The sequence below is a fragment of the Mytilus galloprovincialis genome, chromosome 5, assembly GCF_965363235.1.
Source record: "Mytilus galloprovincialis chromosome 5, xbMytGall1.hap1.1, whole genome shotgun sequence".
NCBI lineage: Eukaryota > Metazoa > Mollusca > Bivalvia > Mytilida > Mytilidae > Mytilus > Mytilus galloprovincialis.
In genome coordinates, this window is record NC_134842.1 from 15,166,631 (window position 1) to 15,189,431 (window position 22,801).

General features: G+C 32.9%; 1 protein-coding gene across 1 annotated transcript; it reads left to right on the forward strand.

Annotated features, from left to right (window-relative positions):
- The first annotated feature begins 2,641 nt into the window (after positions 1-2,641).
- LOC143075244 (uncharacterized) lies at positions 2,642-8,730 on the forward strand. Its single transcript, XM_076250604.1, has 3 exons — positions 2,642-2,685; positions 4,009-4,036; positions 7,271-8,730. The coding sequence occupies exon 3, from the start codon at positions 7,284-7,286 to the stop codon at positions 8,493-8,495; it is 1,212 nt and encodes a 403-aa protein (XP_076106719.1). The 5' UTR covers positions 2,642-2,685; positions 4,009-4,036; positions 7,271-7,283; the 3' UTR covers positions 8,496-8,730.
- The last annotated feature ends 14,071 nt before the right edge of the window (positions 8,731-22,801 follow it).

Sequence of the window (22,801 nt, forward strand, 5' to 3'; positions counted from 1 at the left end):
AAATATGCATGCGTTTTTTGACAGTTCAAACAGGGGGAGCAAACTCTGATTAAACGATGCATTTGTGTCTACTTCTGTAACGTTTAACAAACTACTAATGTAACAAACGTTTACGAAACTTTGGTTAGAAAGAAATACACCTTTAATCTCTTGACAGATATATGTAAAGTTGTAAACAGTTTCAGAAAAGGAATCACTCTATGGAATTGAAATTCTACTTCAGGTCAATTTTGGGGGGAAATGTGACATCTTGGCTCTCCTTTTACAATATTTTTTTTAGCAAATACATGCAGGTTGTTGCAATACAGCAAAAAGAAAATAAATAGCATAGACCATTCAACTTGCATACCCGACCAATTCCTGATTATCCCTACGACCCATATATACATGCGTTTTTTGCATCAGGTCGATCTGCTCTGGTCGAGATCAGGCTGGGATCGTGAATAGTCTATTTGGTCTAGCTAGTCGAGTAAAGATCGTGTAAAGTTACTAAGAGAATACTTTACCACAAATCATTATTAATGTATAAATCAAAACACCAACTGGCACCAAAATATTTATCCAATCTTATTGTGCCTACAAGTAGTAAACAATCGTACAATACTCGACTTTCATCATCGGATGATTTTAATGTCTCTAAATCAAATGCAGAATTATACGGAAGCGTATTAGCGCCACACATTTTATTTTTTTTATTTGTCATCCTATGTTTGCGTTATAACGCAAACCTTTGCGTTATAACGCAAACCTTTGCGATATAACGCAAAACTTTTGCGTTATAACGCAAACCTTTGCGATATAACGCAAACCTTTGCGTTATAACGCAAACCTTTGCGTTGTAACGCAAACCTTTGCGTTATAACGCAAACTTTTGCGATATAACGCAAACCTTTGCGTTATAACGCAAACCTTTGCGTTATAACGCAAACATTTGCGATATAACGCAAACCTTTGCGTTATAACGCAAAGCTTTGCGTTAAACGCAAACATTTGCGATATAACGCAAACCTTTGCGATATAACGCAAACCTTTGCGATATAACGCAAACCTTTGCGATATAACGCAAACCTTTGCGTTATAACGCAAACCTTTGCGATATAACGCAAACCTTTGCGTTATAACGCAAACATCTTTATTTCAATTATTCATTAAGTTTTGTATATATGTCCGTCTGTCATTCATTTCGGATGTGATTTACTAGTAGATAAAAAAAGAAACATACATACAAGGCCAAATCATTATAATAAATATGCATAGGAATAATGGAATAATTGAAGTGCAATTATACATAAATTAAGACTGATTTGTGCATCAGAAAAGTATATAATTTAACAAGAAAATAGATATAGTATATAGTCATATTAAAATTGAAAGATCAAAAATAATGTCATACAATTGTGAAACCTCCAAGTCAAATAGACAAAATGATCTTTCTGCTTTAAAATGAATTATTAATAAGGGAACATTTTTTTTAAATCTCAGAATATGATCAAGATTCTTTGATAGAAAGTCATTGAATTTTCATTTCAATATAATGAAGTATTTTTAAGATGCTTGGGTAGCAATTTGAATAGAGAGAACATAATTTTTATTAATAAAACATCTTCATTCTATACATTTATTGCCAAAGGGTAGCTTGTTTCAATGTAACCTACTTTACACAGTTCTCAAACGAGAGCTTACTTTGGAAGTATATTTATATTCGGTTATAGCTATATTAGCAGGGTTGATTTTTTTCTTAGGTATAACCTCAATTTACTCAATTTTCTTTGTAATATATATATTAGTAGTAACTTGGATATCGTTTTTGGGGACCTTTATAGTTTGTTGTTTAGTGTGAGCCAATGCTCCGTGTTGAAGACCGTAATTCGGCCTATGATGGTTTACTTTTACGAATAGTGACTTAGATGGAGAGTTTTCTTATTGGCACTCATACCACATCTTCTTATATTATTATGCTCATTATTAGTCATTGATATGATCTAATTATTCAAGCAGTTTACTTTGCAATTACTACAAAGGTGATAAATTTTATTATATCCAGCCTCCTCCATTAATTACGGAAGCGTATATTACCCTCGTTTTAATACTTATAATCCAAGATGGCGATATAACTTTTAGCGAGAAAATGCTTTATTTCTCATTACTGCGATTTATTTTTTTCGACAAAATGCCTAACAAGGCATTTAGGCGCTTTGTTTTTTATCGCCTTAAAAATAAATCGTTTTAAATAACGCGACATATTATCAAAACGAGAAAAAAAATTACGATTAATTTATAAGTCAATAAAAATATCATGCAATAATAATAAATTGCCTTTTTTTTCTTATTACTGCGATTTATTTTTTTCGACAAAATGCCTAACAAGGCATTTAGCCGATTTGTTTTTTATCGCCATAAAAATAAATCGTTTTAAATAACGCGACAAATTATCAAAACGAGAAAACATTTTAAGATTAATTCATAAGTCAATAAAAATATCATGCAATAATAATAAATTGCCTTTTTTTCTTCGATATATTGTTTTATAAAGCAACAAATTGTTTTAAATTAAGGCGAGCAACGGGAAAGTTTTCAGCTAAATCGAGATAAATATGGCACGATTTTAACCTGTTCATTTTCATTTTGATTTTGGAAGGATCAGGTCGCCATCACATTTGAGCATTTTATTTCAAGCAAATGGAGGTAAGATAAGAAACAATTTATTAAATGATATCTCGCCGCGATATAGCCTTGTTGTGCTCATGTGGCGTTAAACAAACAACAATCAATCAATCAATCATTAAGTTATTGTTGTAAAAAAACTTCTATAAAAAGGCTTTTCCACGTGTCTGCCGTAGTATACACACGTTATGGGAATTTTGTTTTTGATGCAAAAAAAAACACAACCCTTTTTCTCCAGCTGTGAAAGTAAAATGGTCGCCTCATAAAATAATCAGGTTTAACTATAAATTAACATAGGGTGTCACGAAATTTACGTTGGAGAGAGCCAGTCGAGTTCTGATTTTTTTAATTCACAGTTGCGGCAAAATAAGATCCTTTGATGTTTTAATACTGAGTCACTACGAGTTCATTTGAACTATATAGACCCCCTCCCCCTATATAAAGTTCCAATGACTGTTCTTGTGACTCTTGTTACTTCGAAGTGTTCAGCGAAAAAAAAAATCTCGTGCAGTACTGAAAAAATGAAGGGGCAGATTAATTATAATTGTTCGGTTAATATAAAAAAGAAGATGTGGTGTAATTGCCAATGAGACAACTCTTCACAAGAGACCAAATGACACAGAAATTAACAACTATTATAGGTCACCGTACGGCCTTTAACAATGGGCAAAGCCCCTACCGCAATGTTTTTGTGTGTGCAATAAACAGTACAAAGACGACAAATTTTGTCAACTGTTTTCTGTTCTTTAGTCAGGTTGTTGTCTCTTTAGCACATTCCCAATTTCCATTCTCAAATTTAGTAAACAAAAATTTCCCTCTATGATCTATCCTTATTTTCCATATTTTTTTTACAATAAATACTGACATGACGTATTGTTAACTTCGTATTAAAAATAAGCTGTTTTAGTCCGCCATACCAAGAATAAATAAATGACTGTCTAATCATGTTGAACATTACAGCCATCGGATTTGACTATGTACGTTCAATCAAAAACTTTGATTACCTTTCTTGCTGGCTGAAGCGTAACATCGTTCTTAGGTTTACCTTTACTACCCTAATTTGAGAGTGGACTAATCAATTTATCGTCTTTTGGACTAAACTACTTCAAAATAAGGGTAATAAAGGTAAACCTTATAAGCTAATAACGACTTTACGCTTCAGCTAGCAAGGTTGCTAACAAAAGATTTTGTTTGAACCTGTACATACTCAAGTCCGATTGCTGTAATGTCTGTATTATAAGCTAGTTTAAAAAATGAGGGAAATTTGATGTCACACGCCAAGCTGACAAACTATGGCACTTTATAATGTGATTAAATCTTTTGATCTGTTCTTGTATTTTACAGGTCAGCTTAGAGATCCCTTGCAATTACTGTAAGTATAATATGTGTATGAACAGAGATGTGGTAACGTTATATCATCGTATATGGCAAGCAGTTCTCGTCAAAACTATGTTTAAAACATTTTTCGAAAAATTAACACACTGAGAATTAAAAAAAACCACAGATTAAAAAACCTGAAAACACACACTAAGAATAAAAACATACACATTGAGATATCAAAAAGACGCACTGAGATTACAAAAATATAAATAACACACAGTGAGCTTTGAAAATTACACACTGAGACTTCAAAAATTACACAATGAGATTTATGTACATGTTGTGTGCAAGTTGTAAAAAGTAAAATAACAAAAAATCCGAATTCCAAGGACAATTCTAAAGAGAAAGTCCTTATTATCACATGGCAAAAACAAGGGGATGGCTCAAACACATCAAACGAATGGAGAGCAACTGTCATATTCCTGACTTGGTACAGGCATTTTATAATGTAAAAAATTGTGGATTAAACCTGTTTTTAAAGTTTTAAATACATACAGATGCATTAGAACTCTCGAGTTTCCTAATAATGTCAATTAAAGATACAGGAGATTTAGGGAAATTCTTCACATCTTTACTAATCGTAACTTAAACAGACCTTGGACTGCTGATGACATAAACTTAATCGAAATAACAATTTGAGCCATGAACTCAGGCTACAAATTAAAAGCGAGTTCTGTCTCCTAGTTGTTTAAGATTGTAATAGATACAGATTAGATATGCAAATTAGATCTGTGCGCAGAAAAAGTGCGCACAAATCTCATTGTGTAATTTTCAATTCTCAGGATGTGTTTTTCAGTTTATTTCATCTCAGTAATTTTCTTTCTAATTCTCAGTGTGTAAATTTTTCGAAAAATGGTTTAAACATACTGAGTTTTGACGTGAACGGCTTGCAATAAAGGTGGCAATTATGGGTATCCCATACCTTGTTTCCATATCAAACGTGGAATATTAGTAAAATTAATTAACATGAAAAATATACATAATTAATTTATCAATATCTAAAATTGGTGAATGTTGCATACTCATTTCTGAGTAATTTACCTTTGAACCATGGTCTCCAATCATTGGAGTTTTTTAACATAAAGTGTCTTGAAACTTTATGTGAGTCACTGAGTGGCTTGATATATATTTCAGTGCAGATATCTAGCTTCTACTTCTTTTAAAAACAGCGACAAAAAGACTCAAGTCAACATCATTGGAGGTTTTATTATGTTATATTTTCCATTTGTAAACTCAGTTAAAATGTCAAAATATATCTATAACTTTTGAAGCTATTGATACATTTTAATTTTGTTTTAATTTATAAAATGGCAAATATAACAAAACAACGCTCTTCGGTCTTCACCTGAGCACTCGTACATATAGAATAAAAGTATATTAGATTCTTGAAAAAATAAGTATGACATTTATAAAATATAGGTGTTTGCAATAATTCACTTGTTTAATATTTTCAGCTAGTCTATTAGACCTTCCTGAAGAATTAGTGATAATGGTACTTAGTTATATTCCTGTGTCGGAGTTACTTTATACAGTCTGTAAAATATGCAGAGGTCTAAAGGATGTTGTGCGAAAAATGCAAAGCTTGTGGACTATTGTAGAATTTGACGATTCCTATACTATAGACATTGCAATGATGGAAATGATCGTGAAAAATAATCAGCTTGTATGTCTCAATCTAAGTAACCAAAATATTACTTTTGGGTCACACAGATTTACCAAATTGATGCTAAAGCTTACTCCTACTATTCAAGAATTGTATGTAGCAGAAACACCGCTAAACAATCTTGCATTTGTAATGTCCTTGCGAAATTTAACCACCCTTGATATAAGTGGGACATCAATAAATGATAACCAAGTAGTAATATTGTCACATGCTTCACAACTGAGACACCTTTATATTTCATTCACTAAGGTTACTGCTGCAACCATTGCAGATTTGTCTCGAAATTTCAAATTTCTTGTCATTTTTGATGCATGCCAAATTTATTTTATGTTTACTGATATTTGTTTGATTGTATCATCATGTGAGCAACTTAGATTTTTACATGTTTCATTCTTTTCACAGTTTGACATAGATCAAGCTGTTCAGTATGTAAATCAACAGCTTTCAATTGAAAGACAATTGAAGCTGACTGTATTTTAAGTTATATATTGTCGCATATATAGGGTATGAACTTTAAGTTTATATATGTACAGTGTATAGACATATTTTGACAACAAATAAGTAAAACTACGCCACTACTCGGTTCAAGTAGAAAAATATGTTTTTTATGACGTTTTTAGACACATATCTTCTTGCACCAGTTGATACAAGTTTATCTTTTAAAACGTATCAACCCTATGTTCTTACTTCAAATCCTAGCATTTAGTGCTGGTCGTTTTGTCCTAAAACTGCAAATACAGATACTTGAATGGTTCAAACAATATTTTTATGTTTACCAAAATACTAAAATCATATGATATGAATCAAATATCATTTTTTGCATTTATATTTTTTTTTAATTGTCGAAGTTCAAATTATTTGAAAATATTTTTATATGGGTATTTATCTGTGGTCACTACGATAAAGATATATATGTGTATAGTGCATATATCTTAAATGTGTTGCATCAAATTTGGAGAGAGGAAATCTCTTATTTTTTAATTTTATTAACAAAAATGCATTGTTTGAAAGAATTCACTGCAATTATTGAAAGCGTGAAATAAATTATGAAAGTGCTGCTCAGAGTAGGATTGGGAATGATAATCTAAAATTCAGATTTTCAAGATATTGTTTCTCCTTTATTAGTTACAACTGCATTTACTGGTAGTATTAAACTTCAGGGATTTTTTCTATATGTTTGTAAGATGTATGTAGATATGTTTGCTGAATTTGTAAATAAACCAAAAAGGTAACTTCCATGTTCGTTGGCTCATATTTTGTTTTCTGCAAAAAAAGTTGTGAATTTGCGAGATCTGCAACATATTCAGAAAATAGTAATGTAGAAGGAACTGATAAATTAACAAGGTCATAACGAAAGTATTTAAGTACGTGCAGTTGCGTCAACAAAAAGTCATCATGAAATGTACAATACAATATGAACCCCTAATTTAAATAGAATGAAAAGTTGAACTTAAAACTGGCTTTATTCTCAATCTGTGACCTCCAACATGCTTGCCTCATTATAAGCATGTTTTAGTTACGATTTTGCTTTTGAAGTATATAACCGTTTACTTTTTTTTTCAGAACATATTATAAAATGGCTGACACTGTAAATCCTTTGCGTTACCCAGGTGACACTGCTTCAACGGATGAGTTAGTTGCTTATTATTTTACTTCTTCATATACGGCTAAAGAAATAGCTGGATTTTTACTTTTCGTTCATAATAAATTTGTTAGTGTTAAGACAGTCTACAGAATGATGAAAAGACTTCGACTGAGAAGATATGGTGCAGAGAGTCCATTGATTAATATCGTTCAAAAGATAATTCAACTGCACAAACAAGGATACTCTAATATTGGATATAGAGCAATGTGGAAAATACTTAATTCTTGCTGTGGCATCAATGCTACTCAGGAAACGGTGAGAATTGCACTGACAGCTATACATTATGATGGTGTAGTTGCAAGATCTCGACGTCGACTTGTGCGAAGAAGATATTGTAATCTAGGACCAAATTTTTGTATTCACATAGATGGATATGATAAACTCAAACCCTTTGGAATATCAGTGCATGGAGCAATCGATGGCTTTTCTCGAAAAATCATTTGGCTAACTGCAAGTCATACGAATAAAAACCCACGTAATGTTGCGCTTAATTTTGTAGAATTCCTTAGACAATCCAAGCGTGTTCCACGATTGGTTCGGTCAGATGCTGGTACGGAGAACGTTATTATAAGGTCGATACAAATAGCGTTACGTGCAGTTCACAATGATAACATGTCAGGGTACAGAAGTTTTTCTGAGGGGCGATCAACTGGGAATCAAAGGATTGAGATGCTGTGGAGTTTTCTGTGTCCTTACTTCACCACATTCTGGAGAAATATGTTTAAAGACATGATAGATAACGGAGAGCTCAATAACACAAATCCAGTTCATCTAGAGTGTGTACGTTTTTGTTTCCTGCCAGTTATACAACAACATTTAGATATTTTCAAAAATATGTGGAATAGTCATAGAATTCGGTCACAACGTCAAGTTGATCAAAACTATGGCGTCCCGGATGTTATGTACAACCAGCCACTACTTTATGACGCTGTCGACTATTCCTATGACATACCATGTGACGAAAGTTTCTTTGATGACATTACTAGGCTCTACACCAAACCAATGCTGCCCAGAGGCTGTTCAGAAGAGTTCTGTCAATTCATCCAGCAAATTACAAGTGTGAATCTGGATGATTTCAACGTCGTGGACACACCACAGGAAGCAAAAACACTATTTTGTATGCTTACTTCTGTTCTCCCTTGAGATACGAATCATAAACCTTTACTATTTTGAAAAAAAAGTGTTTATGAAAGCTGTGTTTTGCTAGGTTTTTGATTATTGATTTTAGTTTATTTCTCATCAACGTGTGAAAATGTTCGAGATATATATGAATTCATGGGTATCGACTTTTATTATTCTATCAGAAATCAGTTTATTTTGGAAAATTGTTAACCAACCCACATTTCTGTTTTCAATAGTGAAGAATTAAGTAAACTTATATTATCGTTATGAAAATTATTTGTTATTTGCCGCTGTAAGTAAAACAGCAATCAATTTAATAAAGACACATAAATATATAACAAAACAGTTATCGTTATGCCACAGACCGTGATGACGACAGCATATATATATATATATATATATATATCAATTTGCAGGAATTGACCGAAAAGCAACAAGAGTGGACACACTTATATTTGTCGCCTGTTCTAATATTCTCATTTTAATTTATGTTGATAATACAAAAAAGATTTTTTTCTTCAAGCATTACTTTAAATTAACATGTAAGTGATAAATGTAATGCATTAAAGTCGAACTAAACCCTTTCACACAGACATGTAGGCTTTACAATCATTCCTAACATCGAATTCCGTTAGCATATTGCTAAAATTTTCTCAGAAACAAACCTCATAGAAAAAAATGAACCATGAAATGATGTCAAGGTAAAATGACACATGCCGGACAGATTGGTACACCCTACAATTATTAAATACGCCATACATAGTTTGACTATCCTAAAGTATCTGAAAAACAGACCAATTCAAAGAAATCCAACATTGGCATATGAACCATGAACGTAAGGTAAAAGTTCGACGAAACAAAAATATTAATTTTAAATTACCCATTTAGGTTGCAAAATCCCGGCAATTTTCCCAGGAGTAACGAGAGTTATTGCCTGTTTTATGTATACTAACAGCATTACATTTTTATCCTATTAAGTATGCAAAAACAGCGTTAAAAATACACAATTCCAATACTTGAAATTCAGCTGATTGGTTGATCTGTCGTGATCCCAAAGATTCACAAAGATACATATAAATACATTTCCTCCGCTGAAATGTAACTCCTCAGTGAAGCTATTGTAAAGGTAATATATTAATGTTGACGTAATCTTCAATATCAAATGACGCTGAAACTGTATACCAAGAGAAGAGAAGACAATGAAATGGTTAAAAAAAACATGAATGAGACTTCGTAGACTTGAACCATTGTGCACCTCTTATTGGATCTGCTTATCCTTCCGGAGCACCTGAGATCACCCCCAGTTTTTGGTGGGGTTCGTGTGTCTCAATCTTTATTTTTCTATGTTGTGTTAAGTGTTGTTTGTCTGTTTGTCTGTGTCTGCTTCTTTTTTAACCATGGCTTTGTCAGTTTTTTTTTTTTTTTTAATTAATTATGAGATTCAACGTCCCTTTGGTATCTTTTGCCACTCTTTTTCTTATTTCGTTTTAGTTCAATATAATTTTTGGGATTTCTATTTAAAAAACATGGACTTTGCCATTGCCTAAAAATGAGGGTACCAATGTTGTATCCGCAACTTCTCCTGAACCACTTAATATTATTTGATAAAACTTTCTCAGATTCTTCATGATGTAATGCTATTGAGCACCTCCTATTTTGTTTTTGCTCAAAATAATTTTTGGGTTTTCCCCTGCAAAACCATAGACTTTTCAATTGTCCAAAAAACAATCAATACCCAGGGATTCTTACATAAGGTGTAATTAAGAGTAAAATTCAAATCGGAAAGTCCCTAATCAAATAGCAAAATAATAAGCTAAAACACATTAAATGAATGGATACCACCTGTCATATTCCTGAATTGGTACAGGCATTTTCTTATGTAGAAAATGGTGTGAACTAAACCTGGTTTTATAGCTTGCTTAACCTCCCACTTGTATGACAGTCGCATGAAATTACATTATATTGATAACGATGTGTGATCAAAACAAACAGAGATAAAAGAAAAAAATGTCCAAAATAGGGGTACAGCAGTCATTATTGTGTTATAATCTTAATCACTATAAAAACAAACAACTATGTCATCAAAGAAGCGGGAAAAGACATACAGACACAGCACACCAGCAAAAAAGACAAGCATACAAATTTCACCAAAGCACAACAACACTATATGACGGGATGTATAAGTACCGAGCCACGTCAAATGGCCATTATCAAAAATTAACTAAACAGTGAAGGTAACAATACACAGTTAGAAGATTAGTTTCGCATTTTGGCCATGTGTAAGCATAAAAGATTTTGTACAATAAAATTGAATTTAGATAGTTGAAGAATAATATAGCCTTCCAATATAAAAAAGAATATATGGTGTAATTGCCAATGAGACAACTCTTCACAAGAGACCAAATGACACAGAAATTAACAACTATTTGTCACCGTACGGCCTTCAACAATGAGCAAATCCCATACATCATAGTCAGCTATAAACGGTCCTGGAATGACAAATGTAAAAAATTCAAACGAGAAAACTAACGACCTACAAATAAATGTACAAGAAACATATATGTAACACAGCAACCAACGACAACCACTGAATTACAGGCTCCTGACTTAAGACAGGAACATACATACATAATGTGGCGGCGTTAAATATGTTAGCGGGATCCAAACCCTCTCCCGAACCTGGGACAGTGGTGTAACAGTACAAATAAAAATCAGTTGACAAAGGCTTAACTCGTCAGATGGATACACATAGAAAAAACAAAAAAAGAGTGATAGTGGCTGGGCACTTATACATCCCAAAAACAAAAAGGCCATTAGTAAAGATCTGAGAGTACTCACAGTAACTGGCAGTAGGTTTATATGTCTAGAATGTTTTAGCATGTTTTATATGCTATTTTGATTTTCACATCCGTACCGCCCATAGGTCCGGAAATTACTGTAGTATTTTTCAACAAAAGTTTGACCCTCGATCTTTTCAATTCAATTTTATGTAAAAACGGGGAAAAAGGTATAGTTTTTTTTTACACGTCTATAAATAAATGTCTATAGTTTCAGGAAAGGCATCACTAGATAATGGATTGAAATTCAACTTTGAACCACACTTTGGAGACTTGTTCATCCCCTTTTTGCAATATTTTGTATTAAATAGATGTAGATTGTTGCCATAGTATCACCAAAAAGAGATTACATTTCACCATTATAACTATGCATAAGAATAATAGTTACGCTAGGTCATCCAACAGAAACGGTTGAAAATGTATATCTAAGCGAAAAAAGTACATTATTTCACGAACGTTACATATAGTTGATACAGGGTAAACAGAATAAAAGTGATATTTTTGCAATATTCGTGCATAAAACATTTTAAAAAACATTGTTATCATTGTTTCAAACTGCAAAGAAAAAAATGTAAAAATTAGAAAACTTTGAAATCTGCTATCCGCTTACAATTGCATTGGGTTACATCTGGTCACCTTATACACATATATATATATATATAAACAAGTCTAAATTGAAAACAACGTTCAAACCTATGATTGCGTTGGATAAAAACCGCAATTTTTATACGTGTGCATGTAAAATAATTTCTTGGTAGAGGGGTCTAAATACAGCACAAACAACATTTTCCAAAAGACCAAAAAAGTGAGAAAGAATATTTTAACAAAACGCATTTGACTAGCAGGTCGAACAACTGATGTTCTTAAACTCTGCTGACTGCCATTGGCAATTTCCAAATAAACGGATCACCAGGTGTTACAAAATGGATCTTATTATTAATTTATTATCAAACAGAAAACAACAAACTTGCGGAAAAGATGGTATACCGCAAACATAAGGTGCAAAAATTTGTACACCATATCCGGATTTAGACAATTGATGTCTCTTCAGTGATGTTAGGAATCGAAACGGTATTTGGAAGGCCATAAAACTTACCTCAATTTAGGATAGACTCTTGAATTTTGAAAGAGTCAAAATAGGATGAACGGATCATATAAACCCGAAGGCAAATATAATACAAGCCCAAACGAAAAAATATAAACAAGTCTAAATTGAAAACAACGTTCAAACCTATTTATATATATATATATACTTTGGTAATCTGTGGTCACCTTACACATATATAGACTTTAGTTAAATCTGGTCATCTAACACAGCTATAGTTTGGGGATACCTCTCGTCAAATTATACAGATATATACCTGGGTTATCTCTAATCACCGTACACAGATATACTCATGGTAACATCTGGTCACCTTACACTGATAAAAGACATGGGTTACGTTTGGTCACCTTACACAGATAAACACATGATAACACCTCACAGAGATATAGTCTTGGGTTACCTCTGTTTACTGCACACAGATATAGACATGGGTAACATCTGGTCACCTTACAGTAATATAGACTTGGGTTATCTCTGTAACCTTACACATAGATAGTCCTGGGTTATCTCTGGTCACAAAACACATATATAGTCTTGCTTTACCTCTGGTCACCTTACAAATATATATAGTCTTGGGTTACCTCTTGTCACCGTACACATATATAGACTTGGGTTATCTCTTGTCACCATACACATATATCAGTCTTAGATGACCTGTGGTCATCTTACACATATATAGACTTGGGTTACCTCTGGTTACAGATATAAGTCTTGAGTGACCTTTGCTCACCGTACACATATATCAGTCTTTGGTGACCTTTGGTGACCTGTGGTCACCTAACACAAATATAGTCTTGGGTTACCTCTGGTCAGCGTACCAAGATGACCAGAGGTCACTCAGTTTATATATGTGTAAGGTACATATGAACGGTGACTAGACGTTACCTAGTATTTATCTGTGTCTGTATCGAGATCTATGTAAGGTGACCATAGGCAACCCCATTCTATATCAGTGTAAGGTGACCAGATGTAACCAGTCTATATACATGTAAGGTTGCGATAGGTAACTTATGTCAATATCTCTGTAATGTGACCGGATACACCTCAAGTCTATATCTAGAAATGTGTAAGGTGGCCAGAGGTAACCAAGGGTGTGTTTGGATATACACCTGAGGCGGCCTATGGCCTTTATGGGTGTGTTTGGATATACACCTGAGGCGGCCTATGGTTACCAGTAAGTACCTTTAGTTTGATATTTTATACACAAAATATCAAACCATAGGTACCTATGGGTAACCATAGGCCGCCTCAGGTGTATATCCAAACACACCCTGTGTATAAAATATCCAACCATAGGTACCTATGGGTAACCATAGGCCGCCTCAGGCGTATATCCAAACACACCCCAAGTCTATATATATGTAAGGTGACCAGAGGTAACCACAGTCTATATCTATGAACGATATTTAAATCTGTGGGTGTGTTTGGATATACGCCTGAGGCGGCCTATGGTTACCCATTGGTACCTATGGTTTGATATTTTATACACAAAATATCAAACCATAGGTATATATGGGTAACCATAGGCCGCCTCAGGTTTATATCCAAACACACCCTGTGTAAGGTGACCAGAGGTCACCCAAGTCTAAATAAGTGTAAGGTGACCAGAAGCAATCCTTCTATATATATGTTAGATGACCATTGGTCACCCAAATCTATATACAAATAAGGAGACCACAAGTAATCAAGGTCTATATCGGTGTAATGTAAACAGATTGAATCCAAGTCTATACTTGTGTCTTTATCTAGATACGTGTTAGGTGACAAGAGGTAACCAGGTCTTTATATGTGTATGTTGACCAGAGGTAACCAAGTCTATATATGTGTAAGGTGACCAGAGGTTACCACAGTCTATTTCTATGAACCGTGACCAGAGGTTAACCTAGTATATATCTGATTCTTTAACTAGATCTGTGTAAGGTGACCAGAGGTGACCAAAGTCTATACTTGTGTTAGGTGACCAGAGTTAACCCAAGTCTATACTTGTGTAAGGTTACCTGATGTAACCATAGTCGATATACATGTAAGGTGACCAGGGCTAACTAAGTATATATATGTTAAAGGTGATCAGAGGTAACCCTTGTATATATCTGTGTAAGGTGACCACAGGTAACCTAAGTATATATCTGTATTGAGTAACCAGGGTTTATCTTATTTTATATATGTATCACTTAACCAGATTTTGATAAGATGTTTTGATATAAGACCAGACATAACAATATATCGTCTGTTTCTGTGTCAGATGCCCAGATGTTGCCAGTCCCCCCCCTTTATTGTTAAGTTAAATGGTTGTTTTAAAATAATTTGCTGTTTATATGATGAAATTAAAGAAAATAAATATATAGCTGTGTAAGGTGGCCAGAGGTAACCATAGTCTGTATGTGTTAGTTGACGCTTTGTAATCAATACTTTGAAACATCATTTGGTTATACCTTTCTCGTATGATAAAATGGTTATCGTTTAAAGGGATATACAGACATTGACTGGTTATCTGTTATCTCCAAACACCGATTATTTTTTACATTGCCCTTGCTAATACACCGATATTGACATCGGTTACCTCTGGTCACCTTACGGCAGAATTCTATTTTTAGAACCTTAATATTACTACGCAAATAGCACTTTTTCAGAGGTGACCTGTGGGCACCTTTCAGCGTAACTATTATACACGTGTATAACTATTGGAAATCTTTGGACGATGCTCTTTCCATAAATATACTTAACGATTGAATGCTTCTATTTGTAAATGCATTGGATTGTAAAATGCGTATATTTTGTATGAAGCACGCTTCCTTCTATAAAAATGTGCGCACGGTCAACGCTTTTACAACTCTATAGAACTACTAAAAAAAGCATTCAATACTTCTTATTACATTTTTTTGGCTCGGATCATGAAAGTACAATTTCTATCAGGTTCTTTCTTTTATTTATCTGTGCACTTTATTGTGGAAGCCAATAGCCTACATATACATTCATGTGGAAGGTCATGACATCATGAATGTTACATTTCATTTTGAAATGAAGGTTAATTTCAGAATAATTATAAAAAAGGAAGATTTTGGTGTAATTTCCAATGAGACAACTCTTCACAAGAGACCAAATGACACAGAAATTAACAACTATAGGTCACCGTACGGCCTTCAACCATGAGCAAGCCCATACCGCATAGCCTGTCAGCTATAAAAACACGAGATTGCTGTTTGCTGATCAAATTAACGTATTATAATGAAATACTAGAACACACCCGCGACTTCGCGGGCATTCTATCACATGAATAATTTTAGCGCATATCTGTGTATTATGAACATTCATATTACTATAAATATAAAGTGTATTTGCTTTTTACTTTCAATTCTCAGTTTACTAATCGATCTACGGCGGTCATTGATACATTTCACAGACCCTGTCTATTTAATTAACTCTGTGACCGCCGTGGAAATGATATCAGATAGAAAATACACTTTATTCGTAGTATATACATGTATGTTCAAAGTATACTCCCTGGAGGTAACCGTAGCCAGTGCCTATTCCATAACGGTCAACCATCTCGTGATGGCGTCCGTAAAACTTACGAAGAGATGACCTCAACTTCACCACTTGGAACCCTTGATTTAATAGTTTCCTTGTTAGCAGCAACCCTCTATCAAGAAAATCATGATAGGAAACACCAGCCCTGGACTAGCGTATCAACTGGGAGATATATACTCCGTACGCAGGTGCTGCTGGAATGTTGCTACATAGAAATGGAAAGTTCACAATTGGAAAGCTGAAATCATCTCTTTTATCGTAAAGTTTTGTTTTCAACCGACCCTCATTGTTAATTTCTAGATGTAAGTCAAGATATGAGGCAGACTTTACTGTATCTGTTGTATCCTTTATCTCAAGTTCAATGGGATAGATGCGTCCAACATAGTCACCAAATTTTGAATTATTTAGTGAGAGAACATCATCTATATAGCGGAAAGTAAAGTTGAAGGATACAGCTAACTTCTTTTCTTTCTTCTTAATGTGCGGCTGCATGACTATAAGGCGATGTGTGACATCTTTAAATGACCTTTGTGTAACCTTAACCTTCTACATCATGGTCAAATAATAACCTCTTAATAAAGTAATATATAGAGACGTTATGTTTTAGTCATCTAAATAAGTGTTCTCTAGTTGTAGTAAATATTTATCACTTCCTGAAAGTTGACGTTTACGGATTAATAACTCCTACAAGGGTTATCATAGAACCGGGCCCAAATAAAGATTGTAAAGCTTAAAAAGAAAGGTCTCCTCAATTTTCCTTTATATGCAATTGTTTGAGATTTTTGCAAATAACTCGAGTTTCCCACCTATTTTGGGGAAAATAAGGATCTCAGAATTTACTGTTTGTCACTTGCTTAACCACAATATTTTCAATATTTTCTCAGAATCTTTTATAAAGAAAATACCATACCCCTGTCCCCCCCTTAAAGTAAGATGGTCGGTCTTTTAATACATTGTTACTTGGATGGTGAATTGTCTCAATGGCACTCATACCACATCTTCTTTTTATGAAAAAAAGGTCAAGGATTAATGACACATGTCAGACTAATGTGAACTAGTGGAGCATCTGTATACCAAATATTAAAGACCATGCCTCATACTTCACGAGATATGGACCTTAGCAATAAAATTAGATGCAACAGTTATACCACCATCGTCAGTAAAACAGTCCTATGTATTGTAGGCGAGACATAAACCATTGTACTATCAACTGAATGGGGACTTAAGTTTAATTCAGTATTAATACCCTGTCAAGTGAAAGAAATACATACATATTAAATAAAATTACACAAATAATATCTTTATTATCGTGGTCTCAAAACAATAAAATAAATGACAATTTCTCCTTGCACTAAGGGGAGTTTTTCTTTTAAAAACTCAAAAAAGTCAAAGCATTAACAGAGAACAATATAAAATATTGCAAAAATGTCTTTCAATACATGAATAAACTTCTAATTTAAAAAAGAAACCAGAAATGATCCCCTAAACATTTTAAAACATTTTTTCATTCAGAGACTGCTTGAGGAGCAATAACATTAACTTACAAATAGAAACTTGACATGAATATTGGTAGATATCAAAACCTAGTGTACAATTGTTTTAGATTTTAATTTTATATATACCAACTGTCAATCTAATTGTCTTATGCTCATCAGGAACAAAACATTCATTAAACCAAAATGTGTGGTTGTTATGATACACAGCTTTAAATAAATTTTTGATAACTGTTCAGACATTTTATTGGGTCTTACAAGTTCAAACTAATATTTGAAACATAACCATGTGTGAAATATAGATAAGGATGGTTTGATATTGGTAAATAGCATTATGCTATCTAATAATTATGCAAAATATAATGTATTAGTTTAAAAAGTTATGTGAAAAAAGTCCAAAATCGAAGAGGTACATATATAATGAATCTGATGAAAAATGAAATTTAGATGAAAGTGACATGTCAAAATAAACGGTCAGTGAATATGTTGTGCAAATGAATTAGTTAAATATCATTAATATTCTTAAAACAACTAATAACAAGAGGCTCTCAAGAGCCTGTATCGCTCACCTGTAAATTTTGGCTTAAATCTTTCATCAATGATTATTTTTGAATTTCAATATATATCAATGAGTGCTTAAAATTGACACATAACAGTTTGGATCTTTCATATTTTCTTCAATTTTAAGCAAAAAACTGCATTTGACCCCTATGTTTTATTTTTAGCCATAGCGGCCATGTTTGTAGAAAGATCAAAATTTCGGATATAATTTATAAACTAGATACTCTAACAGGTCGGGACCACTACCTTATATGGAAATGCATAAATTAGCATACTTATGTTATCGCACATGTAATTGTTTATTTACATGTGACGCAATTCATTTTTACCTAGGTTTTTGACCAATCAAATAAATGAGTCACAATGCATGATGGACTACTACGTGTTTACAATCAACCAAAAACACGTGTTATTTACTGAAATACAACACATTTTTTTGTGCAATGCGGGATTCACAATTTCGCTTAGTTTTTCATTTTGTGTATCCTCATTGATAGTTCGTGATATAAAGTATTACTTCCATGCTCAGATTAACGAAGAGTTGTTTCTATGCGAAGAAAAAAGGTTTTGAATTACCCGATATATAGCCATTAACATGTTTGATGATGGCACAGAGATTGCATGTATTTGTCCACAAGAAGCAACAAAACAACAGCGAAAAAACACATTTACCCATGAGACAAACTTACTGGTGTAAAGTAAGCCGTCGATAACAGCCGGTGCTGATATTCAAGAGTACAGCAATGTTCGTATAGATAATTAAAGGCAAATGTGGGATCCTTGAATTTTGTGTTCGTAAAAAAGGTGAAGAAATATTTACATACATGGCAGTGTTAACAAAATCTATAAGTATTTTTGTTGGTCACATTTCAGTATATGGGACTTCCAAACTGTTCCCTTTTTTTTAAGGTAGTGAAGTCAACCACTGTAGTTTCAGTTTTCTTTTTTTAACGGGCTCGGACATTTGCCAAACTGAATAAAATCATTACACCTGATTTCTTAAACCTGCAAAGTAAAACTTTGGTTGGCTTGCTTGCTTTGTTTTTATAGTTGTTTATACAAGCTTTGAAAATAAGATTGACATCTTTAAACAATATATATATATAGGCATACTTTAACTTGTATATTTTATATTTTGTACAATATACAAACAAAGCAAGCAAGCTAACCAAAGTTTTGCTCCACATGCATTAGGAAATAAGCTGTAATGATTTTATCCATATGTATGTGCGACAAGGTGGAAAATTGGATATGTTTTTTTTGAAAATTGCAGCGTTGGATCTATAACAAAAAAGAAGATGTGGTATGATTGCCAATGAGACAGCTGTCAGCAAGAGACCAAAATGACACAGAAATTAACATTTATAGATCACCGTTCGGCCTTCAACAATGAGCAAAGCCCATACCGCATAGTCAGCTATAAAAGTCCCCGATATGACAATGTAAATCAATACAAACGAGAAAACTAACGGCCTTAATTATATAAAAAAAAATGAACGAAAAACAAATATGTAACATATAAATAAACGACAACTACTGAAATACAGGCTCCTATACAATATATCTTTTTTTTGATGGGATAGCTTTCTTGTCCTTTTATATATTTAATTGGGTCGTTTTTTTTGTTTGGATTGTTTTACACAAGTAAATTTTGGGTCATTAATAGCTTACTTTTCAGCAATGGACCTATGACTGCTTACTTTACTAAATTATGTCTTTGTTGGAAAGATGGCTCATTTCGCACTCATACCTCATCTTCTTATTTCTATATACAAAGCACGTTTTAGCAAAAAAAAATAATAGGTAATATGGCACCCATTATGATCCAGAGACTTTTAATATTGGAGATATTTTACATATGTCAACAAGACAGCAGCCGAACGATAAAAAAACCTCTGAGGTATATTTTGTGATAAAATTAGCAACAAACGGATATTATCGATGGATGAAACTATAAAAAATGTATTGAGCTATATACCGTACCCGCTCAGTGGCGGATCCAGGGGGCGGGGGTGCCGGGGGATGGACCCCCTTTTTTTGTACGATCTTTTTAGCATACTGAATATTATGATGTTCTTACTATTAGTTCAGGTCCTGATAAAAAAAATACACATTCAGTACAGAAAGAAGTGTTTCAATGAAAGTTTCGTGTTTTTCTAGGCAGAAATGATTTTTCAATGACATTATACAGGTTTAAATGATTTTCTTACTGGACAGTGGTCACTTCATTGGATATTTCACTGTGTCATGTCGTGAAATTAATGCAGGTTCAATTCATAACAATGCACAAAACCGGTTCAACTACTTTTGCAAGGCGAAAAAGAAAGTCGAATCGTGAAGCCAATAAACAATATTTTTTTAATCTGAGCATGCAAATTGAAGATTACGTTATATATTTTACATTAAATATATTTGCAGAATAAAAACTTTGGTAATGAGAGTCCCAGACAATATATTAATTGACTGTTTTCCCACTAATTCCACGTGTTTTAAGTAGTAGTTTACTCGTAGTAGCCCACAATGCATTGTAGTTCATTGAGTCGATTGGTCAGTTTTTCAAGGCCATATTGGCCTTGTGTTTTGGAAATTACTATGCAAATATATTCTGACGTCAGAAAATCTAGAGTTCTCGACCTGTCTAAGGAACATTCATTTTAAGTTTGGAAGCATTTGGCCCAGTAGTTTCAGAGAAGATGATTTTAAAATGTTCACAAATAAGATGAACAAATTGTGTAAAATTGTCTTTAAAGGGCAACAACTCCTTCAGGGGTCAATTGACAATTTTGGTCAAATTACTTTTTGGTAGATTTTACTTTGCTGAACATTTTTGCTGTTACAGTTTATCTTTATCTTCAATAATATTCAAGATAATGACCAAAAACTGCAAAATTTCATTAAAATGACCAATTATTAAAAGTGGCAGCAACCCAACAATGTGTTGTTTGATTATTCTGAAAATTTCAGGGCTGATAGATCTGGACCTATTGAACATTTATACCCTATGACAAATTTGCTCTAAATGCTTAAGTTTTTGAGATATAAGCCAAAAACTGCATTTGACCCCTATGTTCTATTTTTAGCCATGGCGGCCATGTTTGTTCATGGATCAAAACTTCGGATACAATTAATTAACTAGATACTCCAAGGAACATTCAATTAAAGTTGGAAGTATTTGGCCCAGTAGTTTCACAGGAGAAGATCTTTGAAATAGTTTACAACTGACGACCACAGACAACGATGGACCACGACGGACGACGACTGACGCCAAGTGATGGCATAAGCTCACATGGCCCTTTGGGCCAGGAGAGCTAAAATACCTGACAGACAAGGACCCATCTTTTGGCCCCTCGAAATACCCCTAAATAGACCCCAATACACAAACGAAGCTCCCCTAGACATATTAGTCTAACATTTTATGGGCAAAAACAATAAGTCATCAAACTTTGTTTGGGAGACTAAGATATTAATAAAGAATATCTCCTGATATGTTATACTAGATAAATTACCTAGAAATTAATCATATACAAATAAGAAGCCTTTTAAAATCAACAAAATAAGTTTAAAGGTGTTTTGTTTAAAATGAATACAAAGGCCTTTGTATTTGGTATGAGGAAAAATATGACAATCAAATTTGAAGTTATGGACTGGTAAAAATTTCTCAAGGCATGGGACTGGTGCAAAATTAAAATGAGCTATAATAAAAGTTGAAGTCCCATGGTTATACAGATGAAAAAATGTTGATGTCCCATTCTTTTTTGCAACAAAAAAACTTGGTGTCCCATGTTAATTCATAAAGTATATCAAAGATGTCTTTTGCTCCAGACAGCATACATCATTCAAATAAAACTGACATGTGATGTGATGACAGTGCTGTTAAAATGTGTTGCAAAATTGTTTAAGACAGCCATGTTTAACAGGTTAAGTAACTTCATATTTTGTAAGGATTAATGAAACTCCAAGTTAATTTTAAAAAGTTATAGAAATTTTTAAAGGTAACAATCTGAATTATAAAGTCTGAACTGAAAACTGTACCTTTTTTTTAATCTATCAATTAAAACATTGATGTCAAGTTTTATTTGAAAAAGTTATAGAAATTCTTTAAGGTGACCATCTGTATTTAGTCTGTATTGAAAATTGTTGCTTTTCTTAACCATTTATTAAAACCTTATAGGTTTGACAGTATTTGACAAAATACTAAATAACTTTGTTATTTGTAAGAACAGTATATAATTAAGATAATAATCAAGTTTATGAAAATCAAAGTTGATTTGACAAAGTTATGGATTTTTTTACAGGTGACCATCTGTATTTAGTCCATACTAATTTTGTTTTAGATTTTTAACTATTTATTAAAACATTATAGGTTTGACAGTAATTAAACAAATATTAAATAACTTTGTTACTTGTAAGAACAGTATATGATAAAGATAACTTTCAAGTTTAATGAAAATCAAAGTTGATTTGACAAAGTTATTGATTTTTTAAAGGTGACCATCTGTATTTAGTCTGTAATGAAAATTTAAGCTTTTTTAGCTATTTATTAAAGCCTTATAGTTTTGACAGTAATTAACCAAATACTAAATAACTTTATAATTTGTAAGAACAGTATATAATTAAGATAACAATCAAATTTTATGAAAGTCAAATTTAATTTGACAAAGTTATGGAATTTTTTAAAGGTGACCATTTGTGTTTAGTCAGTACTTTTTTTTAGCTTTTTTAACTATTTATTAAAGCATTACAGGTTTGACAGTAATTAAGTTAACCAAATATTAAATAACTTTGTAAATTGTAAGAACAGCA

Coding starts and splice junctions, on each gene's coding strand:
- LOC143075244 (XM_076250604.1), top strand. CDS start 7,284: ATGGCTGACACTGTAAATCCTTTGCGTTACCCAGGTGACACTGCTTCA.